The sequence below is a fragment of the Nyctereutes procyonoides genome, unplaced genomic scaffold (genome assembly GCF_905146905.1).
Source record: "Nyctereutes procyonoides isolate TBG_1078 unplaced genomic scaffold, NYPRO_anot_genome, whole genome shotgun sequence".
Classification (NCBI taxonomy): domain Eukaryota; kingdom Metazoa; phylum Chordata; class Mammalia; order Carnivora; family Canidae; genus Nyctereutes; species Nyctereutes procyonoides.
The window spans coordinates 1,869,472-1,887,390 of NW_026575025.1; the positions used below are offsets into that span (position 1 = coordinate 1,869,472).

Here is a 17,919-nt window from a genome sequence, read left to right on the forward strand (position 1 = left end):
TTTAATATATATTATTGATGCATTAACATTGAACCCATGGCCAACAGCACTATAACTCATGCCTGAATAAAGCTCATCTAATACACATAATTTCTATGTTAAGGCCTTTTTACCCTTAGGAACAATAGCGCTTCAGCACTACACTTGGGGGCCATTTTAAACACCAACAAAAATCACAAAAAGAAAGAAAATAAATAGAAATGCGGCACTAAACAGACCATGAAAAAGATACTTGTTTACAGTATAAGAGCTGAAAGAAGAAGGCAGAGTGTTGCTTTGTTCATTCTTAGCTGGGAATGTGCACACCAGGCAACTCAGATTTTTCACAGCTCTGTGCTTGTCTATGAATGCCTGGGAGACTGCTATGAGGATTGATTGGGGGGTCATAAATATTAACAAGTAGGTGAATTCACAAATATGAAATCTGTGAGTAATGAGGATGGACAATGTTTTCCTCCAAGTGAGATTTGGAGGCAGAGATATGATTTGTCCCAATCTTATTTAGTTCTTAGTCTTCCAGTCTTGAAGAGCCCCAGACCCAGGCAAGATTAATTAGATGGGAATTGCCCACAGGGAAAAGATTTCACCAACCTGGAGCATGGGCGGAAAGAGAACAGGTAGAAAAAGCACTAAGAGAGGGAAATGAGATGCAATTTCTTAGGATATTAGCTGTTCAAATAAATACTGTTCTGTGATTTCCATTGGCATTATGAATATAAATATAATCTCTCACTGTATTCTTTACAGAGAGGATCATGGATTTTGTAATTGGGTAGACAGAGACAGTAGATTTCTGTAAGAAACTTCTCCCTCTTCACATGATGGAGTGGGGCCCAATAAAGGCTACACATGAAAAAAAAAAGGCTACACATGAGTAGAAGGAAATTTAATTTTGTGGCTAACATATTTAAAACAATGAAAAGTTAACTTCAGTTGTATAAACTAACCAGGAACAAGGCATTTTAAAAACTTTTATGTGATTTTACTTGCATGTAAACACAGACTTCATCTCCCTATTGTGATGACTTGACAGAGACATACACCAGAAATGGGGAAATGGAAAAGTGGAAGAGAATGAGACTGAATAGGCTACAGATCAATGCCTCATCCCTCTATAAATGGCTCTTATGTTTGTTGTCTATATCAAGTAATCCCACTAATCTCCCAATATTTTTTTTTTGCCTTTAATACAAGTAATGCAGAACTATTCATTTTGAAATTCCTTTTGGTATTTCTGAAATTATTTCTTTTTTTTAATTTTTATTTATTTATGATAGTCACACAGAGAGAGAGAGAGGCAGAGACACAGGCAGAGGGAGAAGCAGGCTCCATGCACCGGGAGCCCGACGTGGGATTCGATCCCGGGTCTCCAGGATCGCGCCCTGGGCCAAAGGCAGGCGCCAAACTGCTGCACCACCCAGGGATCCCTCTGAAATTATTTCTTAAACTGAAATTTCTTTTAGGTTGTCACGTAACTTAGCATATTTTATGGGCTTTCCTGTTTTCATAGGTTATAGTTCTTCCATTTCTCCCCACCCCTTACTCCACCTTCCCTCAATAGCTTCTTTGACTTGGCTAATTACCTATGGATGCTGAGATGATAGATAGATATATATATAGATATGATTTTTTTTTATCTTTAGAGTAAGATTTGGGTCTTGAGGGTATTGGCTTTTTATGTGTTATTAACTGTTTTCTTTTTTCCACTTGGTCTTTCTATATTTCACCCCTTTCTATTTATATTCATCATAGTTTTTTAAACACAATAATCATGGTGGATTTCATTGACTTTTGACTTTGTTGACAGAGTGTTTTTGTTTTGCTTACTATTAACTAGTGGCTTACATTCGTAGTTAAAAATAAATACTAATTGGTAATTACAGCTGACCTTTGAACACCATAAGTTTGAACTGCATGGATCAACTTACACATAAATGTTTTTCAGTAAATACAGAACAGTACTATAAATGTATTTTCCTTGTGATTTTTTAATAACATTTTCTTTTCTCCAGTTTACTTTATCATAGAATAGAGAATATAATACATATAACATATAAAATATGTGTTAATCAACTGTAACTCAGAAAAGCTTCTGTAGTAGTACTTAAGTTTGGAGGGGTCAGAAGTTGTATGTGGATTTTTGACTGCATGGGGGGATAGTGCCCCTAACCCTCATTGTTCAAGGATCAACTAATAATCATATTGTAAGCCTAGACTTATGGGATGAGTGACAGCACTTTTAATGATAGAATATTTCCCATTATTTAGGTTAAATTAACATTGTGAGCTAAAGCTTCCTTTCCCTAGTCTAGAACAGAGTCATGGAGATTTTCAAATCTGGAATGCAGTCCTCCTGGATACATATGCCATTTTTCTTAAGCATAAACATTTCTTCACCTTCCTCACTCCCATTACCCAATTTAGAACACTTGTTTAATCAAACCACAATGTTTGACAAAGAGTGTTGAAGTCAGATAGGCCTGGTCCATCTCTCACCTAGAAGTTCATTCAGTCCTTTACCATCTTGAACTCTAATAGGTTCACAAGATCCTCTTCACAACTTTCCATCAGGACCGTCAGTATCTAGGGTTCAGCTGCCACTGGTTATTGCTCTAATGGTGGATAGGGAGAGCTATTCTCCTGAGAATGGGATTGGTTGATGGCCTTTTTTCTTTTGAGCTATATTAAAATACTGGTTCCAAATCTCATCTCAGATTCATTGAACTAAGATTTCTTGGAATGGAGTCTGGCTTTTTTTTTTTTATTTATTTATGATAGTCACACAGAGAGAGAGAGAGAGGCAGAGGCACAGGCAGAGGGAGAAGCAGGCTCCATGCACCGGGAGCCTGACGTGGGATTCGATCCCGGGTCTCCAGGATCGCGCCCCCGGCCAAAGGCAGGCGCTAAACTGCTGCGCCACCCAGGGATCCCGCTTTTTTTTTTTTTAAGATTTTATTTTTTTATTAATGAGACACAGAGAGACCGAGAGAGAGAGGCAGAGGGAGAGCAGGTTCCATGCAGGGAGCCGGATGCGGGACTCGATCCCGGGACTCTAGGATCACGCCCTGGGCCGAAGGCAGGCGCTAAACCAGTGAGCCACCCAGGGATACCTGGCATGTTTTTGATGACTATCCCTACAATATACATTTATATCTAAATATGAAGTCTAGCATCTAATACTAAATATGTAATAAATGCTGATAGTTGATTTTTTAAATTTATTTTATTTTTATTTTTTTTAATATTTTATTTATTATTCATTGGGGACAGAGAGAGAGAGAGAGAGGCAGAGACACAGGCAGAGGGAGAAGCAGGCTCCATGCAGGGAGCCTGACATGGGACTTGATCCCAGGTCTCTAGGATCACACCCTGGGCTGAAGGCAGCGCTAAACCGCTGAGCCACCTGGGCTGCCCTATTTTTATTTTTTAAAGATTTTATTTTATTTATTCATGAGAGAGAGTCAGAGACATAGGCAGGGGGAGAAGCAGGCTCCCTGCTGAGTGGGGAGCCTGATGTGGGACTCTACTCAGGACCCCAGGATCATGAGCTGAGCCAAAGGCAGACACTTAACCACTGAGCCACCCAGGCATCCCGATAGTGAGTTTAATACAGAAATGAATGAAGTTTTTTCTTTATGGATATATAGTAGTTAGGGACTTAACAAAATGTTTATTAGGACCCTGATTTCATCTTCTCATAAGAAAAACGAATTTATCATAACATGAGTTTACAGTGTGAATATGCTTTAGTAAAGAAAGCAAAAGCTTTGGAGTCAAAACAGAACTGGGTTTAAATCACATCACATCACATTGGCTAGCTCTGACCTTGAGCAATTAATCTGTACCTAATTTTTGAAATCTGTAAAATTTGATAATGTTTTCTACTTTATAGGATTTTGGTTGAAAAAATAAAATAAGAACTATAAAACACCTATGAAATTATAGCATCTAATTTGTTTTTAATAAATGTTAATCTTGCGGGGCAGCCCGGGTGGCTCAGCGGTTTAGTGCCACCTTCAGCCCAGGGACTGATCCTGGAGACCCGGGATCAGGTCCCCTGTGGGGCTCCCTGCATGGAGCCTGCTTTTCCCTCTGCCTCTCTCTCGTTCTTTCTCTGTCTCTGTCTCATTAATAAATAAAATCTTTAAAAAAAAATGTTAATCTTGCCTCTTAATCATTACTCCTTAGCACTTAGGGAGTGCATGTAAGTGCCATCTAGAACTTCCTTGCATGCTATGCATTAGGGGTTGTTTAATTCAGGGAATCTGGAAGGAAGGATTCTACTTATGGAATACCAGATCATAGGGGCTAAATAAAATCTGAGGTGGAATGGAAAAATTACTTCTACCTGGGAAAATAGTAAAGAGAAAGATGATGATATAAATAATGCTAGGGATCCCTGGGTGGCACAGCGGTTTAGCGCTTGCCTTTGGCCCAGGGCGCGATCCTGGAGACCCGGGATCGAATCCCACGTCGGGCTCCCGGTGCATGGAGCCTGCTTCTCCCTCTGCCTGTGTCTCTGCCTCTCTCTTTCTCTCTGTGCAACTATCATAAATAAAAATAAATAAATAAAAATTTAAAAAAAAATGCTAGACACTGAGATACTCTAAATACACACTTAATGATCATTAGGTATCTAAAATGGCAGCTGAAAGGCCAGAAGCTCCCTCAGAAGAATGGTTGTGTAATGGCATTTGTAATTTAGAGTCCCCATGGACTTCTTTTTTTTAATTCAATTAATTAAAGTATGATGTATTATTAGTTGCAGAGGTAGAGGCCGGTGATTCATCAATCTTATATAACACCCAGTGCTCATTACATCACGTACCCTCCTTTAAAAAAAAAAGATTTTATTTATTTATTCATGAGAGACACAGAGAAAGAAAGGCAGAGAGACACAGGCAGAGGGAGAAGCTGGCTCTGTGTAGGGAGCCCGATGTGGGACTCGATCCCACGACAGGATCATGCCCTGGGCCAAAGGCAGGTGCTAAACCACTGAGCCACCCAGGCGTCCCCATCACATGCCCTCCTTAATGTCTATCACTGGGTTACCTCACCCCCCCCCCCATTTCCCCCAGCCACCATCCCCTCCAGCAACCCTGTTTGTTTTCTATGATTTAGAGTCTCTAAGGGTTTGCCTCCTTCTCTGATTTCATCTTGTTTTATTTTTTCCTCTCTTCCCCTATGAAAGTCCCCATGGACTTCTTGACGGTACCTATACCAATTTCTACTGGTGCTCCTTGAGTATAAACATTGGAGCTGTTGCCCTTAGGTGTCTTTCCTCTGACGTACACTGTTTTTTGGCTTTTCCTGCTCCAGAGCAAAATCAACAGGCCTGTAGCTTGTCTGCCATTGTCAGAGTCCCCCCTGCACAGTTGTGCCACTCGGACAGCCCAGACTACTATTAATGGAGAGTTAGCTATTTAAAGTTGTGGTTTTATGTATATGTTATTGGTTGAACTTTAATATAGGAGACTAAACAGAATAAAGGGAAGCCCTCAAATTTGGTACTGTCAGGGAAGAATTTTTCCTCTTTTATAGGAAACAAAATGGGCTATCCTTTAGCATTACACCTTGCAGAGTTCTTTTAAGAATACATTTTTAGGGGCTCCTGGGTGGCTCAGTCAGTTAAGTGTCTGCCTTTGGCTCAGGTCATGATCCCAGGGCCCTGTATCCTGCTGCCTGCTCAACTAGTTGCCTGCTTCCCCCTCTGCCCCTCCCCCTGCTTGTGTACACTCTCTTTCTCTCCATCTTAAATAAATAAAATCTTAAAAAAATAAAGAACATTTTCAGTTCCCTTCTACAGGGTTCTGACAGTTTTGTTTTTCCTTTCTTCCTCCTCCTCTTTGTAGGTTGTTGGAAAGGACACCAATGTCATGTTGGTGGCTTTGGCAGCGAAATGTCTTACTGGCCTGGCTGTTGGACTGAGGAAGAAATTTGGACAATATGCAGGACACGTGAGTAACACTCCTTTTTAGATACAAATCAACGTTACCAAGATTGCCAGGCTAGCTCTATGATTAAAGCAACTCTTTGGAATAAATCTTTATACATTGATTGGACAAAGTGAATTTTTCACGAAATTTTAGTAATATTGAGCCTAATCCCTCACAACATTTTAGTAAAGATGGTGTTGTAGCTAAATTTATTAACTTTACATAGAAAATTGGGTACATGGCCTAAATACTTCGTTGAATTGATTTGCTTACTTATTAATATTTTGCTTTGTTTTTATAAGATATGCAGTATAACAGGATGAAATGAAACATGATAACCACCAGGGCAAAGTAAAATGGAAGTAGGAAAGGCAGTATAAAACCAGAAGTGAGATGAATATATAAAATGTATTTTATAGTGTTTTCCTATTCAAAAAATAATATACTTATAAACTTGAGACATTTTGTATAGATTACACTCTTGGTAGTATATCAGTTTGATTTGTTCTAAGAAATGCAATTGGAGACATTTGTTGACTATACCCTCTTTTCTGTATAAATTTAGAAGCACTCAAATTTGGTAACAGTTTTAATAAATTGGGATGTTTTCTTTAATTGTGGCATTTATAATTGGCCTCTAAATCTGGTCTGAACTACTTAGAAGGTATAGCATCCTGAAAATTGACCATACTAAACTGTAGGGTTGAACTTGCCACTTGATCATTTGATTACCTAGATTGACTTTAGAGGCTCCTCATAGTTTGTAGTCATGTGTCAGTTTTATGTTGTGAAGTTAATGTGTAAGCTCAGTTATGGTATTTGGAGCTTGCTTACTCATAGCATTAAAAATAATTTCAGACAACTGAAAAAAAAAAAAAGACACTACCAAATAAAAATAAATCATGACTAACTGGTTACCAGGGAAATAAAAATGAGTCCATAAAACCCTTAGACATGTAACTTATGAATTGAAATAAAATTATAAACCATATTTTATAGCAGTAACTATTATACAATACTTATGTGTATGCATGTAATCAGTATGTTAATCAGCTTTTGGTAAGTTTTGTGTTACGTATTAGCTTTTTTTTTTTTTTTAAAAGAATGTATTTTTGTCTTAGTAACTTTTAATCTAGAAAAACAATTTTTAAGTTACATTTTAATTTGCTAAATCCTAGTTGGATGATTACCTGGCCCAGTTTTAGTTCTGGTTCTGGCTTTGTGACATTTTATTATGCAGCTTAAAGTTAATAAAGCTTATAGTTTGGTGTATCACCCCCCACCCCCTTAAAACTGTCATATACAGTATTTGAGGTCAAGCATATTAATGGTTCAGGTTTATTTTCTTTAGCTATTTATAAGCTATCTTTTTCATAAAATACAAATAAAGGTGAACTTTAGCTTTATAACCATTAAAACATCTTGATTTTCAAGTTTATAACTAACTCCTAGTATTGAAAAGTCTTTTATATTTCTCCACAGAAACTATATTTCTTCTGGTCTCTATCACTTATGTGGTGAAATCTTAAATATTTTTTTGGATGCCTTTGACCTTTGCTATATCTTTGGGACCTTAAAAGATAAACTTTAATTTGCCTGCTAGCACAGTACCAGGCACTCAATAGATGTAATAGGTATTCAACAAATATTTAATGAATTAGTGATAGTTTATAAGATAAAAATTATAAAGATTCCAACTTTATTGATCTAAACTTAGTACATGAGTAAGAGGATATCCTTCCGATCAAAATTTTCTGTTATTTTTAGTACTATTTCTTTTTCTTAGTATAGTAAAGGAGTGGGAGACATTTCAGTTTAGTGAAGTATATCAGAATCTTAGGTGAGGAAGAAAAATTACATACTGTACCTGTTCCCCTATCCTAAATCAATCTAGTTGGGAATCTTTTTGTCTAATGAAAGATGTTACTGATAGGAATGGTTATATGGTTGCATTAAGGTGGAGATGCAGAAAAAGGATTGAGAAGCACTGTAGAATGGGAACCCTTAATTGTTCTGGCGTAAGATCTTTATGCCCTTCAAGAAGGAAATTACTTTTTATCCAACTTAGGTGTTCATTTTGTTTTGGTGGCACCAAAATTATTTAATAACAGCTTGTTACAAGATATATAACTTGCATACTATAAAATTCACCCTCTTAAAGTTTATAAGTAAGTGGTTTTAATATATTCACAAGATTGTATAACTGTCATGACCATCTAAATCCAGAACGTTTTCATTACCCCCAAAAAACTCCTATACTCATTAGCAATCACTGCCTACTGGCAGCCACTAATCTACTTCTGTCTGTGTAGAATTGATATTTTATGGAATTATTTAAATGGATCATACATATGTGGTCCTTTATGACTGGCTTCTTTGATTTAGCATATTTTCAAGGTTCATTCATATGGCATGTCAGTACCTCATGCATTTTTGTTGCCAGCAAATTAGTATTCCAGCGGTTCGCTTTTATAGGTTGTGCCAACCATTTTGGAAAAATTCAAAGAAAAGAAACCTCAAGTGGTACAAGCCCTGCAGGAGGCAATCGATGCAATCTTCCTTACTGTAAGTTGACAACATGAATTTGCACTTCTGTTTAAAATAAATTTTGTCAGTGTGATATTTTGATTATGCTTACAGTTGAGAAAATCTCACTGACCATGTTTTCTTTTCTAAAGACCACACTACAGAACATCAGTGAGGATGTTTTAGCAGTAATGGATAATAAAAATCCAACCATCAAGCAGCAGACATCTCTTTTTATTGCAAGAAGCTTCCGCCACTGTACAGCTTCTACCCTGCCAAAGAGCTTGCTAAAGCCCTTTTGTGCTGCTCTACTTAAGGTATAGACTTCTCTTTGGAATTGGGGGAATTTTTTTATATCTAGGGGAGATTTTTTTCCATATTAATTATGAACCATGACTACTTGACTTTTAGACTATAGATTATGGTCTTTTGAGGAGCAGACCTCTGAGGGCTCTGGAAACTGAATCCAAATTCTTGTACCCTGTGTTCCTATTCCCAAAGGAAAGCACAAGTTAGCTTTATGATTCCACTGTTAAACATTTTGTTTCTTATTTGGCCCATATAATGATACCAGCTGGATCTGGCCAAGCACAGGCATACATACAATTTGGAGTCTTTGAAGATCGTTTGCATATGAGGCATTTTAAATAGAGGGTAGAAGGAAAAGGAAGCACTTATTTGCTGAATGGATTACCAGAGGTTTCCTTATCCAAAAAAGAATATGTAAAAGAATAGCAGCAAAAGGAAAGCTACACTTAATTAGCTTCAGTAAACTGTAAAAAGCAAATTCTTTATCCAACAATGACTAGTCTGATTAAAATCAGTAATACCCAAAGTATCTTGTATTAAGATCATTTTGCTTCTTCCGGACCATAGCACATCAATGATTCTGCTCCTGAAGTCAGAGATGCTGCATTTGAAGCATTGGGTACTGCTTTGAAAGTGGTGGGTGAGAAAGCAGTAAATCCATTCTTAGCTGATGTGGATAAACTCAAGCTTGATAAGGTAGGTTAGTGATAGATTATAATGAAATTGGACAACAATTCTATCTCCGTGTATTAGATTTTGTCTATTCTGTTTCATGAAGACAAAAATGCTGATCAGTTTGTGAAGGTTATTTCATTTGCCACTGGTAGTTTAAGCCTGGACTGTGAAAACAGCTTTTGACAATTTAAATTTCCTCTGAAGCTATAGCGGTGATATGAGTAGAAATAACTTCCAAATTGTAAAAAAAAAGAAACAAAAAAATAAAGCCGATTGATCAGTCCCTAGAGGAGGTGAAAACAATGTTCTATGATAAATTTATTTCGACTGTCTGGAAAATTACCCTTCTAAATATGAATTTTGATTAAAAATGTTGTATGTTTATTATAATTTTAATTTGTATAGAAATAAAATGTAAAAAGGAGATAATTTATTTTTGCTGAAAAGGAAGCTTTCTGATTTCTCATATAGTTGTGATTTAGATGACTTGTTAAGTACTAACAGTGATTATATTTCAAAGTTGGGCTTAATGATGTTCATCTCAATTTCATTCTCTAGATCAAAGAATGTTCAGAAAAAGTAGAGCTGGTACATGGCAAGAAAGCTGGACTAGCAGCTGACAAGAAGGAATCCAAGCCTGTTCCTGGAAGGACTGCCACTTCAGGGGCTGCAGGAGATAAGGACACAAAGGACATTTCAGCACCCAAACCAGGACCCTTAAAAAAGGCACCTACTACTAAGGTTAATAGATGACTTGGGAAATATGGTTTAAAAGTTAGAATTTGGTAAGGCGGGATCTGATTCTCAGGTTCCTGGTTGTCCTTCCAGTATGATTTCATTTGAGAAATGAATTCGTTACCACATTGAAAATATAGCAGAACATCCATCAACAAAGACAGAGTATTCCAACAATATATTTGGCTAAGTAAACTTTAATAGAGCTAAAAATGGTAATCAAGATACAGGAGTGCATTTTGAGGGATCGTAAAGTATCATTAAGTAAAGAAAATGTGGCAAAGCACTTAACAATAATATCACCTTGGTCAATTTGCTAATAATGCTGTTAAATTATATCACCAAGTCTACATACCAATTAATGTCTTGTATCTTTGTATAAGTGGAAAAGAGGAAAATGCCTAAAGGATAATATGGCATTCTTTTAGCGAACACTTGTCCCATGGACTCTGTGAAGCATGAAATTATCTACTGTAGATACAGAAAGTTTATTCCTTTCTCCACCCTGAACCCCACCATGAATTAGGGGAGAGAACTGGTATTTAATAAAGCATCACTTTGGGAAATATTTTACCTAATAATCTCATTTAATCATCAAACAACCCTTAAAATAAGTGTTTTGTGATTCCCATTTTTCCAGAAAGGGAAAGTGAGGCTCAGCAAGGTTAAGTATTCTGCTGTTGCAGCTCTATCTGGTATTTTTATTGTCTGCTTGTTCGTTTACTACTCACCACCACACCATATTATAAACTTTAAGGCATAAAGATCTTGTCACTGCTCAATTCCCCATGCATAGATGAGCTTCTGGCAGACAGAAGGAACCGGGGACACATTTGGTGAATGGCTAGAGTTGCCGAGCTGGGATTTGGACCCAGACATTTCTAACTACTACAGTATGTGTACTTTCGCTTGTCTTATGCAGTGTTCTTCAGCATTCTAATGGGAGGTTGGCAGCCGTTCTCTTCTGTCACCAGCTGTTGCCTCTCTGGACAGTGACCTGGGAACAGTACCTTAAGGCCTTTTCTTATCTTGCTGAACCCTACCATGCTGGCCAACTTTCTCTTACAAAGAATCCTTTTAAAAAGGGCAGGGGGGAACAATCTACTTCATTCTTCTTTTGAAAAGACATTATCAATATACCTACTAAGCTAATAAACATATATATCTGTAAAACAAACAAAAAAAGATAAGTAGGAGATTTGTTAATTGAAGTCCCTCTCTATACAGAGAGTGCTATTTACTATAGAAAAGGATCTTGAAGAGGTGTTCTGGTTAGTCAAGAGTATAGAATTTTCTATTTTCAGGGTCAGAAAACAATGAAATCTCTATAGGGTCGTTGTTTTGAACCAGCAAAATCATACTGCTGATATGAACTGGCAAGTATTGGAGGTTTTTCTTTGATGAAAAAGAGCATTTTAGTTTTACTAAGTGTACCTTTTTTTTTATTTTTTTAATTTTTTTTTTAATTTTTATTTATTTATGATAGTCACAGAGAGAGAGAGAGAGAGGCAGAGACATAGGCAGAGGGAGAAGCAGGCTCCATGCACCGGGAGCCCGATGTGGGATTCGATCCTGGGTCTCCAGGATCACGCCCTGGGCTAAAGGCAGGCGCCAAACCGCTGCGCCACCCAGGGATCCCTAAGTATACCTTTTTAAAAGCTCAGATTATGTTCAAGATAACATTGGTTTCAGAGGAGGTCTGAATGTTGAAGACTAATTGGGCCCTCTGTCATTTTATCTTTTCTTTTTCAGGTTTGGGGCATAGTTTAACAAATATCCAAAATGGGTGGAATGATGTGAATAGTGATGCATGTTACCGTATTAACTTTACTGCTATTGGCTGTTTGCTTTGTGATAAACTATGATTTTCTTATGACCTTTCAAAACTGAAGTGAAGTACATTTAAATCAAGCTACTTAAATAAAGTCTTAGCAGATAGAAGCCAGTGAGTATAATAAAAAGTATGACCAACTGAAGTTTATTCCAGGATCGCACAGACAATTCAATAGTAATATTCGAAAACTTACTAAATGTAGAGATGCAAAGAAATCTAATTTCAGACACTGAAAAGGAATGTAATAAATTTCAGCATGTCTTCCTGATAAGAATTCTTAAACACATAGAAATGGATGGATACTTTGACATGACTAAATATATAGAGAGAGATCTTTAGACAGCAGTAGATCTTATAAACTACAGGTCAGCATCATGCTTCATAGTGATGAAATACTAGGAGCACTCCTATTAAAGTGAGGAGGAAAACAAATAATGCCTGCTGGTACTGTTGTTATTTGATAATAATCTACAATTAGATAAAAGAATAAAGTAAAACCTGTGTTGATATGAGGAAGGAAAAGGCAGAGTCATCACTTCTGTAGATTATTTGGTCGGTCATATACTTGGAAAATACAAGTAGACCAGTTGAAGAACTATTACAGCAATAAAAAGATTGAGTTCTGTGGCCTTCTTCAACATAACTAGACCATTCACTGGCATTGTCATAGCAACCACTCTATTCAAAATTGGGTAGCTCTACAATGAGTTAGTAAGATATTTTCCTGTTATTGGGGTATCTTGTGATGAAGTAGTGGGTAGCTGCTGGCAGTTAGAAACTGCCCTTTACTAATGTAGGAAAGATTTAGAGGCATTTAAGGCATCAAATGTTAATTCTTAATCTGTAAATGTAGTATAATTTCAGTTCATTTTCATTTCATTTATCTCTTTAGCTCATTCTGATTTAGAGGTTCTTTAATAGTGGGGTCTGTAGATTTCCCCACAAATGGTCTTCAGGAGGTCTGTCTGTCCTTGAAAGTGCTAAGTTCTATGGGCACCAAAAATACCTTGTATTTGGTTGGTTGAACGGTCCCTCATTTTTAATCAAATTTTCAGGGAGTCGCTGGCCAAAAAAAAGTTGAAAAACCACTGTTCTGAGTCCTATGTGGTTTATTTGATTGATTGATTGATTGATTGATTGAAATTGCTTTTAGGCTGGAGGTCCACCTAAGAAGGGGAAGCCAGCTGCACCAGGCGGCACAGGGAGCGCCGGAACCAAGAACAAGAAAGGACCAGAGACCAAAGAGATAGTGGAGCCCGAGCTCTCGGTCAGTACCATACGAGGTGCCTCAAACTCAGAAAAGCATGGAAAATCGGTTCCTATGAGAATATTTGAGTTGTTTCCTGAGCTGTACAACATATATAGTTGATTGATATTTTTTAGCTTATTGAAATGGTGCCACAGCATACACGTGGAGTGTCCATGTAGTTTGGCCTGCGGTATTTTTACATCCTCGTCATCTGTTTCCTTTTTTTTTTTTTTTTTAAAAATGTTTCTTTTTTTTTTTTTTTTAATTTTTTTATTTATTTATGATAGTCACACAGAGAGAGAGAGAGAGAGGCAGAGACACAGGCAGAGGGAGAAGCAGGCTCCATGCACCGGGAGCCCGACGTGGGATTCGATCCCGGGTCTCCAGGATCGCGCCCTGGGCCAAAGGCAGGCGCCAAACCGCTGCGCCACCCAGGGATCCCTCGTCATCTGTTTCCTAAAGCAATTCTTTATTTTTTTTAAGATGCATATATTTATTTGAGAGAGAGCATGCGCAGCGGGCTGGGGTAGGGGCAGAGAGAGAGAGAAATATATTTTTTTAAGATTTTATTTATTCATGAGAGAGAGAGAGAGAGAGAGAGAGAGAGAGGCAGAGACATAGGCAGAGGGAGAAGCAGGCTCCCTACAGGAACCTGAAGTGGGACTCAATCCCCAGACCCGAGATCACGCCCTGAGCATGACGCTCAACCGCTGAGCCACCCAGGTGTCCCAGAGAGAATCTTAAGCAGACTCTGCACTGAGTGTGAGCCAGACATAAGGCTCAACTTCATGACCCTGAGATCACAGCCTGAGCCAAAACTGAGAGTTGGACACTTCAACTAACTGTACCACCCAGGCATTCCCCCCCACAAGCAATTCTTAATTTTAATGTTTTTGTATTTTACAGATAGAAATATGTGAAGAAAAAGCTTCAGCTGTCCTTCCTGCTACCTGTATACAACTTCTAGACAGCAGTAACTGGAAGGAAAGGCTGGCCTGTATGGAAGAGTTCCAAAAGGTAGGTGCACATAGATGAGTTGAATGCAAAAGAACATTGCATTATATAGAAGCGATGAAATTGACAAAGTGCTTGCCCTACTTGCTGTGTTTTGTATCCAGTGAACATGTTTTAGGTTGTTAACCAAAGATGGGGGGGGGGGCGGTTTTAGCTCTGTAGTGTTAATCTTTCAATATCTGCTTTCTATCTATGGCTTGTGTAAGCTCATAACTTAATATTCAACAAAAGTAGGTTTATTTTGAATTATAAGATTTAGATGAATTTTAATATCACAGTATTTGTTCATTAAACTTTTCTTGGGCAAACAGATCACTCCAGTTAAACCACCCCTCATCAATTTCTGTTTCTCTCTTTGTTGTCATGATGAGAAGGAGAACAGACATTGTTACTTGGTATGAGAAGCACCTTTCAGAAATCCTTGTTGAAAAGGAGCATGAAAGTTCCTTTTTGACATTTACTCTGATTCGAGGAAGGTGTGTAGAAACCACAAGGGCACTGGGACTTGAGGCAGAAGACCTGGCTTTCAGTCCTGCCTGTGCCATGCATCAGGTTTAGACCTGAGTTGTGCATCTTTGAAGTTTAGTACTTAACCACTTCTAACCTATCCTACTTTGTGATGTGTTTTTAGGAAAATGAGATAAGTCAAAATATGTATAAGCAGTTTCTGCCATACATTAGGCAAAGGAAGACTTTTATATTCCTTGGACCAAATTCTTCGTTAAATCCTGAAATGGGGTGGGGGGTGGGGCGGAATTTCAATGGTATTAATGTAACTGTACATCAAATATCCAAATCAAGAAACAAATCTATTTGAGCTCCCTCTATAACCTTCCTCTTTCAAGTCACCTACTTGACTTTGGTATCTACCCTTTCCCTAGGTAACCGTTAACCCCTTAAATATCATTCTGTTGTTTTCCTTCAAGGCTGTTGAACTAATGGATCGAACTGAAATGCCATGCCAGGCATTAGTGAGGATGCTGGCCAAGAAACCTGGGTGGAAAGAAACCAATTTTCAGGTAATTTTTAATTGGAGATTTTAATATCTTTCATTAAAGTAATTTCCATCATACTCTATAAATTGAGAAAGATGTAGTTTGCTAATGATTTTTAGCCTTTTTATTTTTTTTTTTTAATATTTTTTTTCATTTTTTATTTATTTATGATAGCCACACACACAGAGAGAGAGAGAGAGAGAGGGGCAGAGACACAGGCAGAGGGAGAAGCAGGCTCCATGCACCGGGAGCCCGATGTGGGATTCGATCCCGGGACTCCAGGATCACACCCCGGGCCAAAGGCAGGCGCCAAACCGCTGCGCCACCCAGGGATCCCCGATTTTTAGCCTTTTTAAAAAAATCACTCAACCAATGTGTCATCTAACTTTAAACAATGGAGTGTGTACATTTTGATTCAACACATAACCATACCTTTGTGTAATTGATAGTTTATATGGAAGAATATATCTATATATTGTGTAATTTATGTATATGCATTTTTCTTCTCATTAGTTAGGGCTAGAAGCCCCTTAATCTTCACATGTCAAGAGAGGGATGGACAGGGAGACAAGTTTCTTACTTGTTTGGATAAAAGATAAAAGGTCTTTAGATTGCCAGTGAAAAATTACCACATAGTTTAATGTATTAACTGATAATAGAGATAAAATTTAACAGTGCCATTATTTAGCCTAAAAAGTAGGTATAAAGGGAGGAATAAGAAAGTGATATAGTGGGCTCCCTCACGGGGAGTCTGCTTCTCCCTCTGCCTATGTCCCTCCCTCTCTCTCTGTCTCTCTCATGAATAAATAAATAAAATATTTATTTTAAAAAAGTGATACAGGAAAGAAAAGTTTCCTTCTCTAGATATTCATAGACCTGTGGGAAACAAAAGTTTGAAATGTATCAGGTTTATTTTGGGCATCCTGCTAGTCCCTTTTTTGCTTCTCTTCTGCCACTTCTTGTTCTCTCTTTAGGATCATTGGCTTCCTTGCACACTGTGTTCCCTTAGCACTGTTCCAGCACTTCAGCCATACCATCCAGCTCCAGAAAGTCTTTCTCTGCCAAGAGGTTTTCGTGCTGCCCTCCTCCCCTACACACCACTTTTAAAACCCCTCTTTATGCAGCTTCTTAAGTGAAAAAGCATACCTGATTTGAGCTAATACCCTCCCATGTGTTAGATCCATAACAGAGGATAATTTTATATGTGTACTTTTCTTTATAGCAACTTTATTGAGAGTGTAAAACTCACCATTTTGAAGTGTATAATGCAGCAGTTCTTAGTATATTCACAGAGTTCTGCAACTCCTACTACTGTATAATTTTAGAATATTTTCATCACTCCAGAAAGAAACCCCATACCCATCAGCAGTCACTCTTCCTCCCCAGATTCCCCCCGTCCCTGGCAACTATGAACTCTACTTTCTGTCTCTATGGATTACTTCTCCTGGACAATTCGTATAATGAAATGTCTTTTACTTAACATAATATTTTCAGGGTTCACCCAGATGGTAGCACTTATAACTCTACATTCTTTTTTATCACTAAATAGTATTCCATTATATGGATGTAGAACATTTTCTTTACCCATTTATAAGTTGAAGGGCATTGGTGGCGTTTCCACTTTGTGACTGTCTCTGAACGTTCACGTACAAGTTTTTTGTGAGCATGTTTTTTAAAAAGATTTATTTATCTTTTAGTAGGGGGAGGGGCAGAGGCAGAGGCAGAAGGGGAGGGTGAGAGAGAGAGAGAGAGAATCCCGAGTAGATGCCCCACTGAGTATGGAGCTCAATGCAGGGCTCCATCTCATGACCCTGAGATTATGACCTGAGTCAAGATCAAGATTTAGACGCCTCACTGACTGAGCCACCCGGGTGCCCCTATGTGAGCACATTTTTAATTCTCTTCCATATATACCTAGAATTAGAATTACTGGGTCATATGGTAACTGTGTTTTAACTTTTTGAAGAACTGCCAAACTGTTTTCCAATGTGGCTTCACCATTTTACATTTGCACCAGTGGTGCAAGAGAATTCTAATTTCTATACATCCTCACCAATTCCTGTTATTTATTTATTTTTTATTTTTTATTTTCTTTTTAATATTTTTTATTTTATTTATTCCTAGAGACACGAGAGAGAGAGAGACAGAGACACAGGCAGAGGAAGAAGCAGGCTCCATGCAGAGAGCCTGACGTGGGACTCTACCCAGGGTCTCCAGGATCACGCCCTGGGCTGCAGGCAGAGCTAAACCGCTGCGCCACCGGGGCTGCCCCTTATTTGTTTTTTAAATTCCTGTTATTTAAATATTCAAACAAGACAGAGGGAAATATTGATGAGCAAAGGGGTCCCAAGAGCCATACATCTGCCATTATCACATTAACATCTTTAAATTATTTTCACATCTTCTTCATTCTTCCACTTAAAAATCTACAAGTTCTTGAAATCTCTCAAGTTCTGTGTATGTGTGTGTGTGTGCGTGCATGCACATGCACACACATCTGCATGAGGATTGTAGTTTTTTGTGAGCAACACTAGTAGGAACTCTGAGTTATGCGGTTAGTTTGGTCATTTATTATGTATTTCAGGATGTGTATTCAGTACTATATGCAAATAACCCTAAGAGGAGAATAGAGAAACTAATTTTATC

General features: G+C 37.9%; 1 protein-coding gene across 5 annotated transcripts in view; it reads left to right on the forward strand.

Annotated features, from left to right (window-relative positions):
* CKAP5 (cytoskeleton associated protein 5) overlaps positions 1 to 17,919 on the forward strand; it is a 108,959-nt gene that overhangs the window by 49,663 nt on the left and 41,377 nt on the right. For all 5 annotated transcript variants that reach the window (XM_055312178.1, XM_055312187.1, XM_055312192.1 and 2 more), the window contains exons 9-16: positions 5,853 to 5,957; positions 8,412 to 8,501; positions 8,615 to 8,779; positions 9,339 to 9,467; positions 10,005 to 10,187; positions 13,169 to 13,282; positions 14,171 to 14,281; positions 15,205 to 15,297. In XM_055312178.1, coding sequence (XP_055168153.1) covers positions 5,853 to 5,957; positions 8,412 to 8,501; positions 8,615 to 8,779; positions 9,339 to 9,467; positions 10,005 to 10,187; positions 13,169 to 13,282; positions 14,171 to 14,281; positions 15,205 to 15,297 — 990 coding nt within the window. The remainder of the gene's footprint in view (positions 1 to 5,852; positions 5,958 to 8,411; positions 8,502 to 8,614; positions 8,780 to 9,338; positions 9,468 to 10,004; positions 10,188 to 13,168; positions 13,283 to 14,170; positions 14,282 to 15,204; positions 15,298 to 17,919) is intronic.